Source organism: Schistocerca piceifrons, chromosome 3 (assembly GCF_021461385.2).
Source record: "Schistocerca piceifrons isolate TAMUIC-IGC-003096 chromosome 3, iqSchPice1.1, whole genome shotgun sequence".
In the NCBI taxonomy this organism is placed as follows: Eukaryota; Metazoa; Arthropoda; class Insecta; order Orthoptera; family Acrididae; genus Schistocerca; species Schistocerca piceifrons.
The window spans coordinates 312406320-312431766 of record NC_060140.1 but is presented as its reverse complement, the minus strand read 5'-3'; the positions used below and the strand labels follow the sequence as shown (position 1 = coordinate 312431766).

General features: G+C 40.2%; 1 protein-coding gene across 1 annotated transcript in view; it reads left to right on the top strand.

Moving 5' to 3' along the window:
* The window catches only part of LOC124788001 (uncharacterized oxidoreductase MSMEG_2408/MSMEI_2347-like), a 38096-nt gene that overhangs the window by 11308 nt on the left and 1341 nt on the right, over positions 1-25447 (top strand). The window contains exons 3-5 of the mRNA XM_047255043.1: positions 1890-1997; positions 14762-15045; positions 15983-16187. Of these exons, the coding sequence (XP_047110999.1) occupies positions 1890-1997; positions 14762-15045; positions 15983-16187 (597 nt within the window). The remainder of the gene's footprint in view (positions 1-1889; positions 1998-14761; positions 15046-15982; positions 16188-25447) is intronic.

The window sequence follows — 25447 nt, the reverse complement described above, 5'->3', positions numbered from 1 at the left end:
ATTGGCTGTGTTTAAATTTACAGTGAAGCTCTCTTTGCTTTCATAGCAGCTTTCTAACATGACTGTCAAACCATGGTTGGTCTTTCCCAATTTTATGAAACTTTGCTTGACACCATATGTGTTTATACTTATTGCACAGTACTAGTCTCGAACTTTGTCCTTTGGTGCTCAACATTGTCAGTGCTGGAGACTAAAATTTCTTGTTGATCGCTCAGGTAATTCATCTGTTTCTAGATGCTCTTGCCAAGCAAGTTGGGAAAAGGGACTTTTACTGAAAGTAGATTTCACTGCACTGTATCAAAATGAAAACAATATTGCTCACTGAAACCATGAAAAAAAATACCACTTTTAAAATTTGTGTTTCATTTAATGAGCTTGAAAACTCATATTGTTGTAAGTGACAGTCATTAATGTGACAATACTTAGTTACAGCATTCTTATCATCATCATCATCATCATCAATTGAGCTAAAGGAAAAATTTCCAGACTTAGGGAAACTATTTTCTTGTTCCATACTAATGTGTTGGAAAGAGTTCAAAAATTTATCTAAACTGTAATTACTATGTTTTTTAGAGAATGATTTTAATCTAAAAGTTGAATGTAACTTCCTTGCTACATCTCATGGGGGCTGTAGTGGGATTTGGGGATGTGATACAGTGAAACGTATGACTGTAACCTGTGTATATAAGACATTTATACATCTGCACGAAATATGTTAAATGAATAACAGTCCTGTTTGCACCAGTTATGGAGTTTCAGGATTGTGCACTTTCCTTTTACTGCAAAAGCATAATTTTTTGTGGGGGGAGGAATAGCTGAAACAAAACATCGTGTTGACATATAAGCAAATCCCCCATCTGTTGGCTGTTTACTCCTATCCATCTGTTAGTGAAATGATCTTAACTGAGGTACATAGCTTTGGGCCGGCCAGTGTGGCCGAGTGGTTCTAAGCACTTCAGTCTGGAACCGCGTGACTGCTAAGGTCGCAGGTTCTAATCCTGCCTCGGGCATGGATGTGTGTGATGTCCTTAGGTTAGTTAGGTTTAAGCAGTTCTAAGTTCTAGGGGACTGATGACCTCAGATGTTAAGTCCCATAGTGCTCAGAGCCATTTGAACATAGCTTTGGCAGAATGTAAGTTGGGCATTCGACAGAAAATTATCATGAAGAAGAGGCCAAGATAAACAAATAAAGGACATGTGCCATGAAATATGAGGTCAGCAAACATTTAATTTTGACGAAAATGATATTTTGAACATTATTGCAAAACAAACAGCGAGTTTTCTTCCTGAACTAGCAATGAAAATACTAGGTACTATACTTTTGTTTCTGTATTTCAAAGACAGTGTGTTTGTTTTTTGTAGTTACTTATTGCTCAAAATTACTTTCAGACCATCTACCTAAAGTGGTGTGCTGTCACTAATTTATGTAATTAGTGTTTAGTTTGACACGAAACCATTCATTGTAAATATTTACGCCCCCACCAAAGGAATACTGATCACAACCATCAGATTATTAAACAGCTATAAGTGTGGTGTATTTAAAAGTGTTGCTTCCATTATGAGTATGTAAATTGTGCTCAGTTTCACATTGCCATCCAAGTTCAGTTTTTTAAATTCAGTTTGTCTTTAGCGTTTTAATATAAAACAAACACATTTTTGTGACATGCTTAAAGAAAGGGTATTTGTATACTACCTTCTACATATTTAATATTTTTGCATGTGTATTCTGTGGCGGTTAGGAAGTGCTCAATGTTTATCTTGTTGTTAACAAAAATAAATGTATGTAATTAATTTAAGTGTAACATTGGGATCCTCTCCAAATGTCTCGATCAGAAGCATGGTATGGTCTGATTCCACCGATATTTTAAAATGTGTTATCTTTATTTCAGACACTGCTGCAGTGTATGGCAATGAGGAGGACATTGGCTTAGCACTTAAAGACTTACTGCCAAAATACAACCTGAAAAGAGAAGATATATTTATCACAACCAAGTTAGGTAGATAAATGCATTTTGTTTATAAGTAACAAACAATAAATCTATATAAGAGAGGGAAACATTCCACGTGGGGAAAATATATCTAAAAACAAAGATGATGTGACTCACCGAACGAAAGCGCTGGCAGGTCGATAGACACACAAACAAACGCACAAAATTCTAGCTTTCGCAACAAACGGTTGCTTCGTCAGGAAAGAGGGAAAGACGAAAGGAAGTGGGTTTTAAGGGAGAGGGTAAGGAGTCATTCCAATCCCGGGAACGGAAAGACTTACCTTAGGGGGAAAAAAGGATGGGTATACACTCGCGCGCACACACACACACACACACACACACACACACACACACACACACACACACACACACACACACACATATATCCATCCACACATATACAGACACAAGCAGACATTCTTGTGTCTGTATATGTGTGGATGGATATGTGTGTGTGTGCGAGTGTATACCCGTCCTTTTTTCCCCCTAAGGTAAGTCTTTCCGTTCCCGGGATTGGAATGACTCCTTACCCTCTCCCTTAAAACCCACTTCCTTTCGTCTTTCCCTCTCCTTCCCTCTTTCCTGACGAAGCAACCGTTTGTTGCGAAAGCTAGAATTTTGTGTGTAGGTTTGTGTTTGTTTGTGTGTGTATCGACCTGCCAGCGCTTTCGTTCGGTAAGTCACATCATCTTTGTTTTTAGATATAAACAATAAATCTATTCATAAGTCCAATTTTTAAATGTCTAATTCCTATTACAAGAAAGCTAACCAGAGAGCAAACTGAATTTTTATGTAGAATGAAACGTTAGGTTAAATTGGCATAGTGGCTCCCCGAAAAGTCTTGGTTGTGGTGTCAGAGTGATTTACATTTGTTATTGATGTCATTTGCTCTGTTTTTAATACACATCAGATGATAATTATGTATGACTCCTGCTGCCTGATTGGTAGTGCCATTTCTAACTTCAGTCTGAATCAGTCATAACCAATGTTTGTGACTTATTTTAAGTGTACCAGTATTTCTTTATGAATAATTAAAACTGCAACGTAAATTCAAAGATGTCATAACAGATAATAGACAAATCTCTGGGTATTTTGATGCATGTTATGAACATTAGTGGCAAAAAATGGCACAGGTGCCCCTATCATTTAACTCTTATTGAGAAAAGATATGTTAAGTGACAGCATTCCTTTACCAAGGTACTCAGTTGCTTATTACACATCCAGATTTGCTTGTGCGAATTCTATGCATTCTCTCATTTGCCTGTAATAATAATTCGGAATGAGTGCTGCAACTGAACTTTGTTTTATGAGTGAAATAAGTGGGGCATTATGATTATTACCAGGTAAAAAAATCACATAGTAAATATCATTCATTCTGAATTTTATGCAGTTTGTGGCCAGAGGTGGTGGTGAGATATCGTCAATCAGTGGTTTCACAGTGTAAAAATCGAGAAACAATGTCACCACAGGCAAAATTTTGTGGAAAGCCATCATGCCCTAGATAGTCATTATGAACTTACTAACTTTATTAAAAACTTTGTGAAAAAAAGAAGTTGTTATGCTTGTTCTCTTGGAAAAATGGCCTGTGTTCAGATAACTGACACTTACAACTAACTTACAGATGCTGTCACTGGCTGGCTGCAATTCCAGATGGCAGAATAAAATGAGCTGGTATCAATACTAGATGTGAAATGCATCTGCACCTGTGACTTACAAGGCTGTGGCATGTTCATTAACATTCCTAGTTGGCGGCAGTGCTTAAAATGAAAATCTGTTTAGTTTGCCTGCTCAATCATGAAGTGCATTTGGTTTCTGATCAAGTTCCATATTAACAGATAGATGCTCTCTTTGCTAAATTTTGCTCTCTGTTTTTCCCGAGACTGGATTGTGTAACAGATTTTCAGACTTATATTATGATGAAACAGTCTGCCCACCCCCGATTTTTCAGGACCCGCCTGATACTGTAACCTTACAGGATCAAGTCAAAGCAGAATTAGATTCTCTTCAATCCCCTGATGTTATTTGACCCGTTTCTTCCAGTGAATTATCAGCAACACTGGTTATAGTCAAAAAACCTACCAGTAAATTATACCTCCTTTGCCGCACAATGACAAGCTGTTAACAAAATTATAATTATTGGGTCGCCATTATTTTTCAAAAATTGCCTTGTCAGGGGCATATTTACAACTGCTGCTCAACCAGGAATCTAAATGCCTTGTTGTTATTAATACCCTGTTTGGGCTTTATCAATACCAGCATTTGCCTTTTGGTGTTGCAAGTGCATCAGCTATTTTTTTCAGCACTTTTTAAAGCAACTTATTGGATCAATTCCAGGCTGCATCAACTATTTAGATGTAATAGTAGCATCTGGTACCTCTACAGAACATTTGTAGTACCTTCATGCTCCATTTTCTATTTTACAGTCTGCAGAGTTACAGTGAAATTTGGACAAGACACAGTTTTTTTAACCACCCATCATTTGCTTGGGTTTTGAAGTGTCACATGTTGGCATTAAACCATTGCACTAGCATATTGATGCTGTTGCCGTGTTGCCACACCTCATGTCCATCAAGAAATTACAGGTATTTTAGGCAAAATTGCATACTACCACAAATTCATACCAGATGCTGCTATCGTGGCATGACGACTCCACGCGTTATTGTGGAATGTATTCCTTCCCACTGGTCCCTGGCTTGTGACCAGGCATTCTGGTTGTTGAAAACTAAGCTGCAGTCAGCCCCTTGTTTGGTCACTTTTCAGCTGAGCCAGCACCTTGTGTTAGCAATAGTGCATCTCAGTTTGGTGTTGGCGCTGTCCTTGCTGATAAGTATACAGACGGTTCTGAGCACCTTATTGCTTATGCCTCTAAATCCTTAAATTCAGCACAACAGTATTATTCTCAGATAGAGAAACAGGATTTGGCAGTCGTCTGTGCTCTAAAAAAAAAAAAAAAAAAAAATCATGTTTTTCTATATGGGTCTAAGTTTCACCAGTCACACATCACGAACCATTGCTGTCTCTTTTTAACCCTTCGGCGTTCCTTCCAGATAAAGCTGCACAGTGCGTACTGTTGTGGGCTCTTTTCCTGTCTCAGTACAATTATGAGATACATTATTGACCTACAGTGCAACATGCACATGCGTTTGCCGATTGGTTCAGACCGAGCGCGGTGGCGCAGTGGTTAGCACACTGGACTCGCATTCGGAAGGACGACGGTTCAATCCCGTCTCCGGCCATCCTGATTTAGGTTTTCCGTGATTTCCCTAAATCGTTTCAGGCAAATGCCGGGATGGTTCCTTTGAAAGGGCACGGCCGATTTCCTTCCCCATCCTTCCCTAACCCGAGCTTGCGCTCCGTCTCTAATGACCTCGTTGTCGACGGGACGTTAAAAAAAAACACTAAACACACTAACCGATTGGTTCAGAGACATAGTTTGATGAAGAGGAATTACTTTGTTTTCATTTAGACATCGAAGCTCCGAATGTTTTTGATGGGTTTCCTACTACTAGCATTAAAATTGCAGCCACAGATCCTGTTTTAAGTTTTTCTTTTTTTTTGTGCAGCATGGCTGGCCAGACAAACCTCTGGGCCATGCCTCTGATCTTTTGAGAAATTACTATGCATTACAAAATAGTCTTCCTGTTTTGGGGCAGAGTGTTACTGTAAGCTACAGAAAACACTGCTCCTTGGGCTTTAGTCCCATCTGCCTTTCCGCCTGAGGTTATGGTTTTATTACAAGTGGGCCACTGGGGTCTGTCACTTACAAAAGCACTGCACGCAGACATGTTTTTTGGCCAGGCATTGATGGGCAAATAACGTGAGCTGTTGCAGCCTGCCCACAGTGTGCCATCTATCAGGTAGCTCCTTGGGCTTCTTTGTCACTGTGGCCTGATACACAGCAGCCTTGGAAACGAATTCATATTGATTTTGCGGGATCTTTTTGGAAGTTCTACTTGCTTGTTGTAATTGATGCTTACTCTTAAGTTTCCGTATGTGGTGCATTGTCTGTCTATTTCTGCAGCAGCAACAATTTCCTCTTTGTCAAAAATTTTTGCACTGGAAGGTCTTCTGTATACAAAAGTTACCAACAACGTCCTCCAGTTCATATCTTGGGAATTTGAAGATTTTTGTTAAAAAGGTAGTGTTTGCCATGCCACAGCTCCTCCTTTCCACCCCCAATAAAACGGAGAAACAGAATAAGTAGTATGAACATTTAAGACTCAGATGAAAATATACGTTTTGGATGTGTCATCAGAGGTATCTGTTGACCAGTTTCTCAATTATTATGGGTTCACCCATATTGGCAATAAAAGTATGGCAGCGTTGTTGCACAGTTGTCAGCCCCCGACTCTGCTACATCTGCTTGCGCAGGCCAATGCAAGACTGTCCACTGGCATTGGCGTGAAATGCTTCCAGCCTGGCACAGCTATTTTGGCTCACAGGTTTGGCTGCCAGCCGAAATGGGTGCTGGTGGTAATCGAGAGTACCGTGAAGGCAGTCCTTAAATCTCTTCTCAAGCAACAGCAGGCACTAACAGTTGCTATTTCCAGTGCCCATTCCTTCTTCACTGCTACTGCTGATATTTTTACCACTGTCTCCTCTGCTGTGGGGAGCCCCCTCCATCTGCTGGGGGCCCCCAGTGGGACCCCGGCTCTCATGCTGTCACAGCTGAGGTCTCCGTTGCTACTGCCTGTTCTGCCACCTTCACTCAAACTTCCTTGTCTGGGGTTGGAATTGGATATGAAAAGGGACACTGCACCAGTGTCAGCTGTCCTACCATATGGGCTGCTCACAGGGGGTGGGCATTACACCTGTCCACACTCGAGCCATTTCCTGGCCTACACACTGGTGGCAGTATGTTGCATGACTGAACAACCTGCATCAACTGCAGAAGAAATGGACTTGATCACCATGCTTACTTCTTTGCAATGAAACTTCGTGTGTGTGCTGCTTCATAGTTTGCGTATGAAGTTTGATTCAGCCACCCGGCCTGCTAATACGACAGTAGTTGCTTGCGCATCCTGTCAGCTGCACCCCCTGTGGAGCAAATTAATACATAAACCGGAGCACATGGCTCCACCAGCCATTTGTGTACTGCTAATTGTATTATACCTTGCCTTCCATGCGTGTGTACTGTTCAAACAATAATTTTCTGTGTTCTTGGGTTCGAACACTTTTTGGTGATAAATATGGTATTCAACTCCATGCATTCCACCTCAACCACCAGTCCTTTGAGTTTAATTTCCATGAAGGCAGTCCTTAAATCTCTTCTCAAGCAACAGCAGGCACTAACAGTTGCTATTTCCAGTTTAATGACTTCAACTGTCTAGTTGAACATAAGAGGAATTGCTGTCTGGCACATACATTTAAAATGGCCATGGCAGAACGTGGGTGCCAAGAGGGTAGTCATGAAATAAAATTCAGTGAGATGAGTGTCATATTGAAAATATCACACTGTCATGCGTGCATATATACGAAGGCTATTGAGATTTATAAACATCGTAATAATTCTAACAGAAAAATTAGATAAAATATGGATGTCGTCTTTGCACTGGCAGAATGATAATCGATTACTTTCAATGGAGAATGTTGGCACTATCAGAGATAGTCTCATAGCCAACATTACTTGGTGGACTGTGGTGCTCTCTATAATGCCTATATATTCAGCGCTCCCTTGAGTTCTGATTGTTATTTGTCACTTCACCTCTGTGGGTGTCTCCTGCAGCCAGAGTTGAAACATTAAGGGAAAGTCTTACATATCAACCATGGCCTTCAGCCCAGAAATTTTAAGTGAAGTGTGTAACAAACACCTCTCTTGCCAAGACTCCTAACACAAAATGAAATAAAAGTATATTTTACATACAAAGAAAATATTTTACAAAGACTTATTTGAGTTAACATAAAATAATACACCACTTAGGCACTTGTTACAATAGTTTGAAATTATGAAAATTAATTTTGTAAAATGAAATAATTATTGTGAAACATTCTTCTGTGTTGTAATTAGAAAAAACAACTAAGAAATTTACTAATAGCTGGTTTTTGGATGCAACAGCAACAGAAGTGCTTTAATTAATATATTTGAAAAAACAAATATGTTGCAGAATCATGGTTTGGGATTAGGGTTGTCCTGACACTTAGTTCCCATTTGGGCAAGGAACAAAGGGTAAAATGTTTCTAGTTAGACCCAGATCAGCAGCCTTTTGTACAGCCATTCAAACACATGTTTTATTTTAGCTATGTTACATTATACAGTATTAAGCAAGGTTTGACAAACTAAAGTTGGATGCCCAGGCACATTGTATGGATTGATTAATTCCTTTTGCAAAATATTTTAATTGGGCTGAAATTAATACTCAGCCAATGGCATTATTTGTATGTGAACCATTTGGATTTTATGTCCAAAACATGCAAAAAACACATTTTTTATCAGTGGATTTTGAAATGAGCACTTCCTATACCTTAAATTTGTATGACTCAGTTCAAACTTTGCACGAAGGTAAATAATGGATAAGGTGAAAACTTTTTTTTTTTTTTCATCCAGTAATCCTTACCTGTTATTGAGATATGGTGGTTTAAAATCGAGTAAAATGTAGCATGTAAAATGTGTTCTTATGTGAATTGAATGTGCAGAAATGGTTAGAAGTAGATCAGATAAATAAAAAATGCATTCTTATGATAAAATTGAAAGCTAGCTTGTGAGTTTTTTATACATGCTGGATTTTACGGGCAAAAACTATGTTTTTCTGGAATGTTTATGAAGCATGCCGCTTCTATACTTCAAACTTGTACCAATCAGTTCAAACTTTGCATGAAGATAAACAAAAAAGGATAAAGTCAAAACTATTTTTTTCCATGTAACCTTTATCCATTGTTGAGATATGATGGTTTAGAGTCGAGCTAAATGCAGTACATGCCACTTCTGTGTTTAAGCCTTGTACGAATCGGTTCAAATTTTGCAAGAATGTAGACAAATATGTGTAATTAATGGTTGTCCTGTTGTTTTGTGAAAGTTTTATCCATTGCCATGATATAAGCACCGTGGTTTGAAAGACAATAAAAAACCTACACCAGATCAGAAGTCACCCAAGTCAACAAAAATTTGAATCAGTTGCCAAGCTATGGCAATCTAATGTCACAATTATGGTGAGTAAAAGTTGGGAATTAGAATGAAAAATGCTCATATCATAATACAAAAAAAAAGGCAAATATGTCCTGGGTTGAGTTAGGATGTAAAAGAAGGCAACTAGCTTTTTGACTTATTTTGCAGCTTCAAAGACAATGACATACGAGATCTGTTCAAAAAATTCTTGATCATTTGTAATTTCACGTCAGTGGTGTGTTGGAGTGAAACACAGCTGGCACCCTTGCAATGCCTCTGTTTAATGTGTATCTGCCGGAAGTTTCATTTTTGTATGTCCTTTAGCTATTGTTCAGTTCTGTATTGAGTAGAATGCTGTGTCACATAGTTTGCGAATTTTGAGATGGCAAAATTAGAGGAGCAATGCGCCTGCATTAAATTTTATGTGAAACTAAAGAAAGCCTTTACACAGTCACACCAGATGATACAGAAAGCCTACAGTGATGAGTTCTTAAGCCATACTCAGTGTTTTGAATGGTTCACACGATTTAAAAATGGCCGGGCAGAAGTTGAAGATGGCTGTCACTCAGGACACCTTTCGACATCTACTGCTGGCACTCATGTCTGGAACATCAATGGAATCATGCGTACCAATTAAAGACTGACTGTCCGAGAGATTGCAGAAGAGTGTAACATTTCAGTTGGATCATGTAATGAAATCCTGACACAGCATCTTGTAAGGCATCGTGTTGCTGCTAAGTTTGTCCCATGGATCATGAGTCAAGGCCAGAAAAACGTCACCTCCAAAACTGCAAAGAGCTCTCATTCCGTCCAGTAATCCCCTGACCTAGGGTACTGGGCGACTTTTCCATAACTTTCCCCCTTTCCGAAACATTACCAGTCCTTTTCCTTCATCCCTCTTCCTATCCCTCCAACACATATACCAGAAGAATGAGCCACTGGCTACAAAAGTTTGCACATTTCCTTAGCTTTTATATGCTTTTTAATCTTGTTGCTGCTTGGTGAGTTGTTTCCTTATCTAGTTAGCTATATTATATTTTTCAAAAAGTGATTATTTTCTTTGATATAATCATTATTTATTGAATCCCTAATTCCAAAGTACTGAGTGATTTGTCTGAATTTTACATATGAGAATGATAACGTCCAATACCACACTGTGATTTAAAATGAGGAGACTTCTACCCATTGAAACAAACTCCTGTACCTTAGATAATAAGACAGCATTTTTTGTTCACTTTTACAACTGAGTGGGTGATTGATCAGTCATATTTCCAGTCTTGCTGAGCAACATCTCCAACCAATTGTGTGAAACCTAGCCTCCCACTTCAAAGGTATCTATCCACTTCCTGCACCAACTTTCCACCGTCCCCACCACTTTACCTCCTGGATTTCTACTTGTCAATGTTGATGCCACCTCCCTATGTACCAACCTTCATGCCCATGGTCTTGCTGCTATTTAATACTACATCTCTCAGTGTCCATCATACTCTGAATCCACTACCTCATTCCTTATTCATCTTGCCATCTGTATCCTGACCCACAGCTACTTTTCCTGGAAAGGCTTAAAAACAAATTGATGGCACACCTTTGGGCACCTGCATGTGTGAATCTGCTTATGGGCCATCTAGAGGAAACCCTCCTGGCCTCCCAAAATTTCCAGCTTCTAGTCTGGTTCAGGTTCATCTGGACTCAGGGCCAAGACAACCCTATTCACATTCCTTCACAACCTCAACACCTTTTCTCCCATCCACCTCACTAGATCTTCCTCTACCCAGTGCACCACCTTCCTGGATGTTGACCTCCACCTCTCTGATGGCTCCATCCACACCTCTGTCCACAGTAAACCCACTAATCACCAACAGTACCTGTATTTCAACAGCTATCATCCATTCCACACCAAAAATTCCCTCCGATACAACCTAGCCACCTGTGGACGGTGTATCTGGAGTGATGAGAACTCATTTGCCCAGTATGTTGAAGGCCTTACAAAGGCCTTCACAGACAGGCATTACACCCCCTATCTCCAAGCCTAGTTCACAAACAGATTTTCTGTGCCAATACCCCACACACGTCCAATCCTCCCACTTCTCCCAAGAATCAGCAATAAAGGACTGCCCCCCCCCCCCCCCCTTGTGTCCCACTATCACCCTGGACTGGAACAACTGAACCATATTCTTAGCCAGTGCCTTGATTATTTCTTATCCTGCCATGAAATGAGGAACATCCTCCCCAAGATCCTACCCACCCCTCCTAAAGTAGTGTTCCATTGCCCACCCAACCTACACAACATCTTAGTCCATTCCTGTGCCACACCCACTCCCAACCCCTTTGGCAGACCAAGGTGCAAGACCTGCCCAATTCACCCACCCAGCATCTCCTACTCCAGTCTTGTCACATGCCTACCCTACTTCATTAGAGACTGGGCAAACTGTGAGAGCAGCCATGTCACAAACCAGCTCCACTGCAAACACTGCACAGCTTTTTATGTTAGTATGACTACCAACTGGCTGTCCACCAGGATGAATGGCCACCACCAAATTGATGGCAAGAACAGAGTTGACATCCTGGTGGCACAACATGCTCAATTTTAGTGGCTTCTTCACAACCCAAGCAATCTGGATCTTTCTGTCCACCACCAGTTTCTCTGAACTACACAAATGGGGTTATCCTCACAACACATCCTCTTCTTCTCTAATCATCCTGGCCTTAGTCTCAGGTAACCCACTGTCCTTGCACCCTCCAACCAGGAGTTTCCCCCTCTTCTATCCTGTCACCCTCTCCCAGTTCATGTCCCCACATCACTTTCAGCAAGTGCCAGTTTCCACCAGCTGCTACAATTGTGCCATCCCATATACCTACCACACCTCCCTCCTGCATTCTTAGCTGGGAAACTGGCTGCATCCCCACCCCTTGTCCCTCTCCCTGCCTCCCTCTACCCACCCCTCCTGGTGCTACCCCTACCAAACCAGTCCACCTGCTGACAAATAGCATTGGCACCGTTAATTAAGCTGGTACCATGTAGAGGCATAGGTGTGTGTGTGTGTGTGTATGTGTGTGTGTGTGTGTGTGTGTGTGTGTGTGTGTGTGTGTGTGTTTTTTTTACACTAGCTCAACAACAACTCAAGGCATCTGATTTTCAGTGAGTGGTCTCCTTCAATGCAATATTATTTACATTCTACAGGAACTTTCCTACAACAATTATTAGAAGTGAATTTTGTAAGTGTGGGTCTCAAAACCATAATTTATTTTGAGATACTAATGAATGTGTATGCAACATGTTGACGAGTGATTTTATAAATAGCTGTTTTGCCTCTGCAAGTATTTTAGTTACTCTCATATTGTTATATCAAAAGATGGATGCCAATGACCTTGGTGTTTAGCAACCAAAATCACATCCATTTGTCCAAGTAGAGAACCAAGGATTAAAATATCTTTCAGTAGCATGGGTGAGGAATTGGTTAGTCCCTAGTGAAGAGTAATCTGCAAGTAATAGGTTTAAGGTGTTGGCTTACAACAGCAGAGATTCTTTCACTGGTGTGCAGCAATAGCCACACTGAGGCATATCATGTGTTAGACTTATTGGTCTTTGGAGGCTTACTGAAAGTGTGTTTATAGGAGTGATGTGGGGACAGAGGTTTTGAAAATAGTGTAGGGATCTGAGAAGGGACTGTAGGCTGTGATGAACTTGCGAGATATAGTCACTGCAACAGGGCTTGTATGTCAGTGTGTCTGACAGCCGGCACCAAGCAAAGATGCGCAATGATGGAGACACTGGACTCACATTCCCAGTTTTAAAGCCCAATCAGTTCATTTAGATTTGGGTTTTCCATGACTAAAGAAAGTGTCAAGACTTTTTCTTCGAAAAAGACATAGCTTATTTTCTCTCCCATCCTTGTTCAATCTGAGCTTTTGCTCTTTCTCTTTCTCTAATGACCTCATCTTCCACGATACATTAAATCCTAATGTTGCTTTTTTTCTGACAGCCCTCTGTCATTTAATAACTGTATCATTAGTAAGAGATGTAGGGAAAGAAAGTGAGTCTTGGCTGGAGGTAAAGTATTCTTGAAATGTTGTCAGGATATGATCATGTGGGATTGTGGGAAGAGCCTGGTTGGATAAGCTAACTGAGTGATGAACATTTTAATAGTTCTTACGCGTGGGGTGGGTGGTGACATACAAATGTTTCTGTAGTATGAATTAGATAAAAAAGTAGGTCCATGATAAATTCAGTAAAATTAAATCTAGTGTGAGGCCTCTATTTTTAGGTTGTGTGATGGAAGGGATTCTCTACAGTGGCCATGAGAGGTGGATGAGAAGATTTGATAGAGGCTGTTGTGGTGATAGTGGACAGTTGAAACATTTCGATTACTTGGCCTATATGAAAATTGTAACTTTGACCAACATGAAGAGATTCGAGTAATATAAATATTTAAACTGTCTCTGCACTGTGTCTTCCTAAATAATGTTGGTGAAATCCTCCACTTGCATAAATGGAATCAATAATTACTGCATCAATAATACTAGTACTGTACATGTAGGTGCTGACTTTTTTCCTTCATTATGATACTTATTTCATTTTATTCATTTAAAACATCCTTGGTAGCTGAGTGGTCAGTGCGACCGAATGTCATACCTAATGGCCTGGGTTCGATTCCTGGCTGGGAGATTTTCTCCACTCAGGGACTGGGTGTTGTGTTGTTGTTGTCATCGTCATCATATCATCCCCATTGACATGCAAGTCACCGAAGTGGCGTCAGCTCGGAAGACTTGCACCAAGCGAACGGTCTACCCAACGGGAGGCCCTAGCCACACGGCATTTCCCATTTAAAACATCTCCAATGGCTGCATATTTTCATCTGCTTCTTCCTTTTAATGTGGATTTGAATTCTGCATTCATGTTTCACTTGAATTATCTCCTTTGTTGTGGAGCAATAAATAATAAAAAAGAAAGAAACTGTGAGACCACAACTAGTGAATAGTGACACACGACAAGGCTGACAGTCGAGTCCACTGATACAGCAATGTTTTTTGGAAGGCCAATAATGCGGTTCTCAGGCAGGCATGGGAGAGAAGAGATAAAGGGAAAGAACTCTGTATCTGCTCCACACCTCGCGCCTCATAGGCATATTCTCACTTACCTACTGTACAAGGTTAGATGATATGTTGCTTAGGACGATTAGGTTGGTAAGGGTTAAGGACTGATGGAAGCTGACTAGATTGTGGTTGGGATGCAGCTGAAAAAGGATATTTTGATGACTAGGTCATTTGGAGGAGGAGGGTGGATGAGATCCAATGGATTAGGCAGCATAATAGATTAGTATCTGAGACTGTTTTTTCTTGCAAGAGATAAGAAAACTTTTTTGCATTTGTGATGATGAAGGCCCATCCACATTATTATAGATATTCCATTTCTGATTGCTTCCAATGTTTTATTGGCAAAAAATATTTACCATACAACTCCCTTAATTTTGGAAGTATCATGTAAATGCATCTTGGGTAGCTTAGTAAACCTCTGACTTTATAAATGTATATAGTCTTCATGTAAGCCATATTCTGCCGTTTTAAAGTAATAGATTTCTTGCTGGTGATTAAGATGTACCTTTAATTTTCTGTTTTGTACTTGAATAACAGATTGTAATAATAGCAAATTTGCATTTTAAACCAAATTTAGCTCCATCTGATTTTGGCCGTGAAAGAGCTGTGAAAGCTGTTGAGAAGTCTCTTAAGAACTTGGGTGTAGATTACATTGATCTGTACTTGATTCACTGGCCTGGTGTGTCAAGTGTTCCAGTGGACAGCAGTGTCCATCGTAAGGAACGTTTTGAAACCTGGGAAACACTGACAAACTTGTACAACACCGGTTGCCTCCGTGCCATTGGAGTGTCTAATTACACTGTGCGGCATCTTGCAGAGCTGCTTGACAAGGACAACATTGTGAAGCCTGCTGTTAATCAGGTCAGATGATCAGTCAGTTTCTAATGAAAAGGCTGTTTCCTCATTGAAGCAGCAGTAAATTAATGCTACAGAATGGAGAACATTCAAAAAATTTCTTTACTTAGTGCCAATAGTTCACTTCATTTTAATGTAATTGTATTTTTTGTGTTTGGGTATTAGTTTTTAATGCCAATCAGAAATACGAAAATGTTAGAGGGGAGTTCGTACATGTATTTTTTTATCTGTAAACATTATAATCACCATTTTGTAACCATCTCTGATCGGTTCGCCGCAGTGAACTTGACATCATATCAAAATGAAATATTGTCATAAAATATATATAGATGAATGTACTTTTACATTTGGTGGTGAAAATGGAGAGTGAGCTCTCTTTGATGTTGTTAAAGTTTTTGCTGGAGTTTTATATGGCAACAAGCAGTATGTTTCATATATGAATTACATTCTTCACAAGCCTCATAGTCTCTCTTAGCTTGTGTCAAGTAAGGATTCATTACCATCACTTCAGCTGTTTATTTAGTCATCCATAAGGTGTCTGTCACATAAAATACTTTGTGTGTCACTTTAGATGCTCTAATTATGCCCTGTATCTTCTTCATATTGAGTAGAACTGTGCAGGTATACATATATCCCCAGAGAGTGATTGCTTCAGTCTGGGTGACAGTTTCATAGGCTCACATCTGTACTGGTTTAGAAGGTAACACCAATTTGTCTAATTTTGTAAACAGCATATGACATTACATTGTCAGACAAAAGAAACTGTTGTAGGTTCATAATTGCTTGTATTGTCACTAACAATTAATTTCAATATATTTTCTTGCAACTGCTGTGAGGAACATTTTATCATTTCAGGAGATGTGTAGAATATGATCTTGACTGTATAAAGTTACAGAGAGTCATTTTTTCCCCAACATATCTGATGATGTATGATACTTTTTAGGTTGAGCTTCATCCATATTTTCGACAAGAACAACTGAGAACTGCATGTGAAAAAGCTGGCATTCTCGTCCAGGCATACTGCTCTTTAGGTGGATCAGCAGGAGCAAACCATTTGCTGAATGACTCCACTGTGGTTGAAGTAGCACAGCGTCTTGGTAGAACACCAGCACAAGTATTATTGCGCTGGGCACTGCAGCTCAATGCAGGTGGGCAAGCATCATAAACACTCCATAGTATTATATATTAATTTCACGTGAAGTGTTGGATTTCATAGAAAAACTTGGACTCATAACTCAACAGATATAAATTTTGAAAACTGAAACGGGCACCATTATATGACTTTCCAATCCTTGTGATACTGAGCTGCACACTGTTCATAATTAAAGTAAATAATTATCCCATGCAGACATTAATGTGCCTGGCCACCAAAGAGCTCAACATTAACTATCAAAGTGGTGTGCATGTAGTTAGGAAGCTATGAAGAGACAAATAGGCTAACTCAAAGAGAGTGCCATATTTGCTCTTAAAGTCAATGTTCCAAAGCTACTTGAGAACATAGCAGCAGATTTCTTCCACTACAAAATTAGGGCTTACCCATCAAATCTAATGTTTTGCATCAAGTGTCAGTTCTTCAGGTACACCACCATGGAGTGTGCAGAGGCCTGCTGACCTGTGCAGTTCCAATGACCATTCGATGTGCTGCTCCACCTACTTCTGCCAAATGCTTTGACAAGCATCCTTTTGAAACTGAGACTGCTAAGCCTTCACTGAAGAGAAAAAGACTCTGTAAATCAATATTATCCAACTACTCATACTCTGAGGCAAATCAGGCATTTAAGGTCACTCGGCCACATACTTGTGTGGAGTTATTCACTCCTGCAGTGAAGCTGCCTGTACCGAACATCAGTGTTAGCAACCAGGCAATCCCAGCATGTATTGAAGACTGCTGTTGGCCATCAGATAATGACAAGTACTGAAAACACTTAAATCTAGATTTTTTTTAAAGAGGAGCAGGAGTGGAAAGCTGTCTTGTAACGATTTGAAATGGCCCTCCACACTTTCCTCTTTTGTGTTAATTACACTCATAACCTGCAATTATTTGTTGTATAAACTTCAGTCTCTGTCCTCCCTTACAGGTGTAGGATTCAGGGATCTGGATGTGGTTAAAAAGTGAGCGCAGACTCACCAGAAGACCTGATAAATGTATTTGATGATGAAACAATTTACACAAGGCACACACTGGAAACCTGAACATATTTGATCTTTTAAGTCAAACACTCATACTACATATATATAAGGTCACACTGACAGGTTAAGTGGCAATGCTTGGTTTATATCAAAATCCTCAGACAGTAGTTGATGAACAACAAGGCTTTGCCACATAAGTTGATTTTAACATTTAACAACGCTCCCAACAGGTCGTCCTGGTAATTTTGAAACAGATGGAATAAAAACAGTTAAGTTTTAGAGCTCTAATACAGGAAAACAATAATGTTACAACTTATACAAGTACCTTAAAAACAATTGCAAATCATTTAAGATAAAGAACTGGGCTTACAACTTTCACATTGCTAAATTGCATGAATAAATTTAGCAATGATTAATCAGTTGTTATATGGCCCCTTTTGCCAAATAGCATATCTTCAAGTGTGTACCAACTCAGGCAGTTTAAAGCATATGCTTTTTATGACAAAATGCTGCCTGGATGGTGCAATAATTTGATACATTTAAATCACCCAAAGCACACACAAGTTACTGCTGACACTGCCTTAGAATTTTAAATAAAATTACATATCAATGATGGGTCACAGGAACACCCACCGAGCGAGGTGGCGCAGTGGTTAGACACTGGACTCGCATTCGGAAGGACGACGGTTCAATCCCGCGTCCGGCCATCCTGATTTAGGTTTTCCGTGATTTCCCTAAATCACTCCAGGCAAATGCCGGGATGGTTCCTCTGAAAGGGCACGGCCGACTTCCTTCCCCATCCTTCCCTATTCCGATGAGACCGATGACCACGCTGTCTGGTCTCCTTCCCCAACCCAACCAACCAACCAACCAACCAGGAACACCCATGAGGGCTACTAAATTCACTTGCTGTTGACACAATTCAGTTATTATAATGTCGTCAGAAAATTTTATCATTGATATCCATTCACCATGATTTTTAATCCCACTCTTGATCCATTCCATTTCTCTTTCATTGCTTCCTTAGTGTGTGGATTGAACTGTAGGAGTGAAAGACTACATCCCTGCCTTACATTCTTTTCAATCTGAGTACTTCGTTCTTGGTCATCCTTCCTACTGTTCCCTATTGATTCTTGTACACATTGTATATTACCTGTCTTTCTCTATAACTTACCCCTATTTTTCTCAGACTTTCAAACATCTTGCACCATTTTACACTGTTGAATTCTTTTTCCAGGTCAACAAATCATATGAACATTTCTTGATTTTTCTGCAGTCTTGCTTCCATTATCAGCCACAATGTGAGAACTGCCTATCTGGTGTCTTTACCTTCCTTTTTGTGCATTATCGTTGTCCACAACTTGGAAGCACGAGTTGTTAAGCTGAATGTGCGATAATTCTCACGCTTGTCAGCTCTTGCTATCTACAGAATTGTGTGGATGGTGTTTTTCCGAAGGTCTGATGCTATATTGCGAGTCTCATACATTCTGCTAAGCAACATGGACAGCTGTTTTGTTGCCACTTTCCCCAATGATATTAGAGATTCTGATGAAATGTTGTCTTTCCCTTCTGCCTTACTTGATCTTTGGTTGCCCAAAGCTCTTTTAAATTCTGATTTTAATATTGGATCCCTGTCCTTTCGACTCCTGTTTCTTCTTCTATCTTGTCATCAGAAAAGTCCTTCTCCTCATAAAGGCCTTCATGTAGCTACTCCTAAAGCAGAAAATCTACTGTCCTTCCAAATCAACACCCTCCACTGCCCAGCGCAACCAGTGTGTGTTCCGGTTGCTAGCGAACTGACCACCTCTGTCCGACCAAACCCCACACTTTTCTTTCATGCTTGAGCTAGTGTCTCCAGACTGCCCATCCAGAAGTAGCTGTTTGCCCACCCTTACCCACCTGTGCCTTTGGATCCACACTGGAACTGGAAAAGCATGCAATAATGGAACACTAGTAGGTCATGAATATTTTTGGAGAGCCTGAAACTTTTAAAACAGGGAAAACCCTTATGGTGTGGCTCCAGGAGAGGCATTTTAAAATATCTGAAGCCATTGTGGTAAGTGGCTACATCTTAAAAAGAAGAAGAATAACCATAGCAGAAAGAGAACTTTGGCATTGTCAACAGGCAGCAGGTCTTCATGGTGTGATAAGCATACCATACAATACAGAACACATTAGGTACCCCACGCACCTGCATGTAGTATCATACTGTTGTTCATACTGCAATCATCAATTCATGGAATGACTTAGGGATATTTATTTATTTGTATGACTCACATTCAGTTTAAAAATACAGGTATATAACATTAGTGTATGTATATAACAAGAATACAAAATACAAAACTATATATAAAACTAACTAAATGTCAGTATCTAAGTTCCTAATCCGAGTTGTATCATCAGCTTTTATGAGGTTGTACCAACTACCCTGATAGGAACTCAAGGGGCATTCATCTCTAATGCGCTGTCTGGTTTAGAACCCCAGTCACAAACTGGAGACTCTGTAACACCCCATTGTAAAGAGAATCTGCACATTGTCATGCCCAGTGTGAGCGTTGTTCAGTTTGACCCATAGTTTCCTGCCAAGTCTGTGCCAGCAGTATAACAGTTATTCTTTTAGAATCACTCACAGTCTTCATGATTTTCAGTAAGTTGATGGTTCTGATCTCACAGGTCTCTCGCCTCGATATTACTGACATCTAGATGTTCTGGTTGCAGCAATAGTGGGTTTCTTGAACAGTCTATTTTGTAGTAGACTTGGTATGTCTTCCTGTATGGGTGACTCCAGGTGCTCCTGCAGCTTGCAGTATTCTGTAAGCAAGGCCTCACTTCTATGGATTGTGGGTGGATAGATGTTGATTAGCAGAGGAAACCAATAAATGGGTGTTATTAACCGCATAGTATGGTTCAACTGGATATCAATCAAGTTGGCATGGCAGCTGTTTAGCTGTACTGGGGCACAGTACTTGGCTGTTGAGAAGACCAGGCACAGTTGATGATGTGCGCAAGGTATCTGCTGAAGCTCCCCATGTCATTCCACACAATTGTTGAATAATATTGATATGAGTTTTTATCTTGGCAGTGGTATTTTCAAGATATTTTCTGTGTGAAAGGTTGTGGTCAAGGGTGACAACAAGGTACTTAGAGTACTTGTTATGGCAAAGAGAGTTTCTATGAAGTTTCACTCTGAGCTCTACAGTGGCTTGTTTGTTGTTCAGATGGAATGTAAGTACTTCAGTTTTACTTGTACAGAGTTTGTTTTACAAACAAAAGTGATATCATCAGTGTAGCAGAATTTTGTTAACCTGGTATAGAGAAGCTTGGAGATATATAGGTTGAGTAATAGGGGGGCTGTGGTAGACCACTGCTTAATTTCCTCTACTTGCTCATTTTTTTCTCCCATGTAAATGCGGAAATATCTATTGTTTATCATGGTGGTGATGAGAGTTACAGTTTTTTGGCAGCCAGTCATGTTTAATAACTTGTATATCATCCCTTCTCTCCAGGCTGTGTCATATGCCATGGTTAGGTCTATGAATGCAACACATCTTCACATTTTCTTGGAAACCAGCCTCTGTGGAAGCTGTTAGGGCCAGTACCTGGTTGCAGCAACTTCTCTGTGGCCTGAAACCTACTTGATCAGCTGGGATATGTTCCAGAATGAAGCCTTTAATTCTATTATAAATGACCCTCTCCAAGAGTTTACAAGTACAGCTCAAAAGGGAAATTGGTCTGAAACTTTGAGGGCGGTCAGCTGGTTTACCTGGTTTCAAAATTGCCGCTGTTTTTGTTCTCTTTATCCCATTAGGCAGTGATCCATTATCTAGGCTGTTGGAGAAGAAGCAGACTAGCCTTTTTTTACCACCATTACCCATGCTTATCAGAAATTCCATGTGTATATTAATCAGGACCAGGTGCTTTACCATGTTTAGTTTGTTTCAAGGCCTCATCCAATTCAGTCAGTGTAAATGGTGAAGAGAAATCAGATTTGTTTGGGCACTGAGCTTTTAGAGAGGTGAGTTCTCATTTTATTTTGGAAGTATGTTGTTTCACTGGATGATGTAGGTGCTTCAACTATATATGGCTACTGATTTGGTTATCTGAAATTCAACTTCTGACCAGTTTATTGCAGGCTACACCAAGCTTATGCAGAAGGCTCCTTGCCTTTCTACTTGAATGTTTAAAGCTTATGTTTCCTACCGTCTCACACCATTGTACTCTTCTAGCAGCGTCAAGCCTTTGGAGGAGGCTGTTTGCAGTATTGCTGTCGCCAGTTTCACTATATTGTTTGTAAAATTGTTCGCATGTTCATTCCACCCTGGTATACAGGGTGTTCCAAAAGGTACAGTCAAAATTTCAGGAAACATTTCTCACACACAAATAAAGAAAAGATGTTATGTGGACATGTGTACGGAAAATCTTAATTTCCATGTTAGAGCTCATTTTAGTTTCGTCAGTATGTACTGTACTTCCTCGATTCACCGCCAGTTGGCCCAATTGAAGGAAGGTAATGTTGACTTCGGTGCTTGTGTTGACATGCGACTCATTGCTCTACAGTACTAGCATCAAGCACATCAGTACGTAGTATCAACAGGTTAGTGTTCATCACGAACGTGGTTTTGCAGTCAGTGCAATGTTTACAAATGCGGAGTTGGCAGATGCCCATTTGATGTATGGATTAGCACAGGGCAATAGCCATGGCGCGGTACGTTTGTATCGAGACAGATTTCCAGAATGAAGGTGTCCCCACAGGAAGACGTTCGAAGCAATTGATCGGCGTCTTAGGGAGCACGGAACATTCCAGCCTATGACTCGCGACTGGGGAAGACCTAGAATGACGAGGACACCTACAATGGACGAGGCAATTCTTCGTGCAGTTGACGATAACCCTAATGTCAGCGTCAGAGAAGTTGCTGCTGTACATGGTAACGTTGACCACGTCACTGTATGGAGAGTGCTACAGGAGAACCAGTTGTTTCCGTACCATGTACAGCAAGTGCAGGCACTATCAGCAGCTAATTGACCTCCACAGGTACACTTCTGCGAATGGTTCATCCAACAATGTGTCAATCCTCAGTTCAGTGCAAATGTTCTCTTTACGGATGAGGCTTCATTCCAATGTGATCAAATTGTAAATCTTCACAATCAGCCTGCGTGGGCTGACGAGAATCCGCACGCAATTGTGCAATCACGTCATCAACACAGATTTTCTGTGAACGTTTGGGCAGGCATTGTTGGTGATGTCTTGATTGGCCCCCATGTTCTTCCACCTACGCTCAATGGAGCACGTTATCATGATTTCATATGGGATTCTCTACCTGTGCTGCTAGAACATGTGCCATTACAAGTACGACACAACATGTGGTTCATGCACGATGGAGCTCCTGCACATTTCAGTCGAAGTGTTCGTACGCTTCTCAACAACAGATTCGGTGACTGCGATGGATTTGCAGAGATGGACCAATTCTATGGCCTCCACACTCTCCTGATCTCAACCCTCTTGACTTTCATTTATGGGGGCATTTCAAAGCTCTTGTCTACGCGACCTCGGTACCAAATGTAGAGACTCTTCGTGCTCGTATTGGGGATGGCTGTGATACAATACGCCATTCTCCAGGGCTGCATCAGCGCATCAGGGATTCCATGTGACGGAGGGTGGATGCATGTATCCTCGCTAATGGAGGACATTTTGAGCATTTCCTGTTACAAAGTGTTTGAAGTCACGCTGGTACATTCTGTTGCTGTGTGTTTCCATTCCATGATTAATGTGATTTGAAAAGAAGTAATAAAATGAGCTCTAACATGGAAAGTAAGCGTTTCCGGCCACATGTCCACATAACATATTTTCTTTCTTTGTGTCTGAGGAATGTTTCCTGAAAGTTTGGCCGTACGTTTTTGTAACATCCTGTATATTCCTCTCCCCGTTCACAAGGGATAAACTTCTTAGCAGCAGTTGGAACAGCCCTGAGAAACAGAGGGCTAGTTTTTAGGTTCTGGTGGAATAGAACAGATATATTGATATAGATCATCAGGAAAACTCCATCAGTCAGCCCTGCGGAAATTCCTACCTCTTTTATGTGAGTCTTCCTTGGTTGGAGTGTGTGTTTCCCGGATTACAGATACATCAATATTATTATCTACATGGCATTTAGATAGGTACTTGCTTTTAGCTCGGCTAATGCTTTCTCTGTTTAAATGGCATACTTGAACACACAGAGTCCTGAAATATTCCATTTCTTAGGGACTTTTGATTTTGATTTGCACGTTTTTAGCCAGGAAATCCAATATTTGGTCTGACTGCCATTTCGTTTTAGCTTATTTAGCACTTCCCGGGGTGCACATGTAGTATTTCACCACGGACGCGAGCTAGTTTACACCCCTCTTAGGGTTATGAAGAAAGAATAACCTCTTAGAATTGGGGTCTTGTAGTTTACAAATGACATTTGCTTCAAGCGCAATGTTTTGCAATGGAGATGTTTTATTTCTCGTGTTCCACATATGGATGTACGTATGTAATGGTTTTTTCAATTGTATGCCGCCACAACACTTAGGGCATGTAGCGTACTGCTTATGAAAGTGCTGGAAAATGACTTAAGAGTAAAAATTGGTCAATTGCGCAACAATAAAGGATAACTATACAGCCTTTCAAAGATAATGTTTTTTTTTTTTTTTTTTCACAAAAATAATTTTAATGTTATATGCCAATGTTGGAGAAAATCACCGTGTTGACAGATGAGGAAGTTTTGAATTGTTTCATACCATATTTACTCGAATCTAAGCCACACTCGAATCTAAGCCTCACCTGCAAAATGAGACTCGAAATCAAGGAAAAAAAAATTTCCTGAATCTAAGCCGCACCTGAAATTTGAGACTTGAAATTCAAGGTGAGAGAAAAGTTTTAGGCCCCACCTCCAAATCGAAACAAAGTTGGTCCATTGTAATATGAGACACAATTTAGGTCAAATGAATGATGATACAATTACAGTAGTTTGGTTCGAGTCGTAAGTTTAGCAGTTAAGCTTTACCAGGTAGCCATTGCTATGCGTCAGGCGCTCCGTCTGTATTTGTGCGGGTACCCTTCCTTTTTCACGTGCTTCATCTGGTTTGAATTGATTGTTTATTTTACTTTGATCTGATAAGTGCCGTTCTCTTTGTTATACGTGTTGAAGTCACTCTAAGCTGAAAATGCATTACTGTACTGTGTCATGCACTGTTTGTCACATTCTGATAATGAGTGTTTACAGCCAGTCGCCGCTCACGGCATGGCATGCTTTTGTGCATGCTACCGCTGCTTACAATTAAAAAAAAAAAAAGAGAGAGAGGAATCGTCTCATTAGCAAAACAATGGCAAGAGACTGCTATTTGTTGTTACTTACACTGCTGCTTTCTTTGATCATGATCAACAAGAACCAAATAATAGACTGCGTATGATAGATGATGTTCTGAACGAGAGTTTAGCGAAAATTTTTCTCCGTTTGAAAATCTTTGCAGACGCCTCTTTAGTACATTACATTCTGCACAGAAATTAGAGTCATCTTAGATTCAAAAATCTAGTCAATTGCCGTGCTTCATTTGTGACTGTATCACTATTAGGCATAAGAATAATACAAATATAAACATGACATGATATGTATATTCTTCTACGTTCACTGTTGTGGCATTCTAGTTTCGTAGTTTATTAGGCAGACAGGATTTAAATGAGACAGCAGCAAACACAAAAGAATACATGGCAAAATGTTTATATATGTTTATAGTTGTATTATTCTTATGGTGAAGAGAATACTGCATGTGATTCACAATTCATAAAAGTTCCTATTAGCAACCATCTCTTCTCACAGGTAGGAAAAAATTCAGAATGTAGAGTTGGCCATATTGACAAACATCAAACATCCCAAATCGTCTTGCCAGTCGGATTTTCGTAGTACACTGAAATGCTGCTACATTCGAAGACGAACAATATAGAATTTGTATTTACTTCATTGGATGAAGTATGAAAATGCAGTGGTCGAAACTCGGGGCGGAGAAAAAAGCTCGTCTTCCCACCTTTCCTTTTAATTTATTTATTGACGCAGAGGTTTTGGCGCCAGTATTTATCTTTGTGCCTGCAAAGCATGCCTGTTTAGCGCTGCATTTATTCAACAGCAGAAGTTAGTTGTGGCGGTACCTACCAACATTTTTCAGAACTTCCACTTATTTTGCACTCGATTCTAAGCCGCAGGCGGATGTTTGGATTACAAAAACCGGAAGAAAGTGCGGCTTAGATTCGAGTAAATATGGT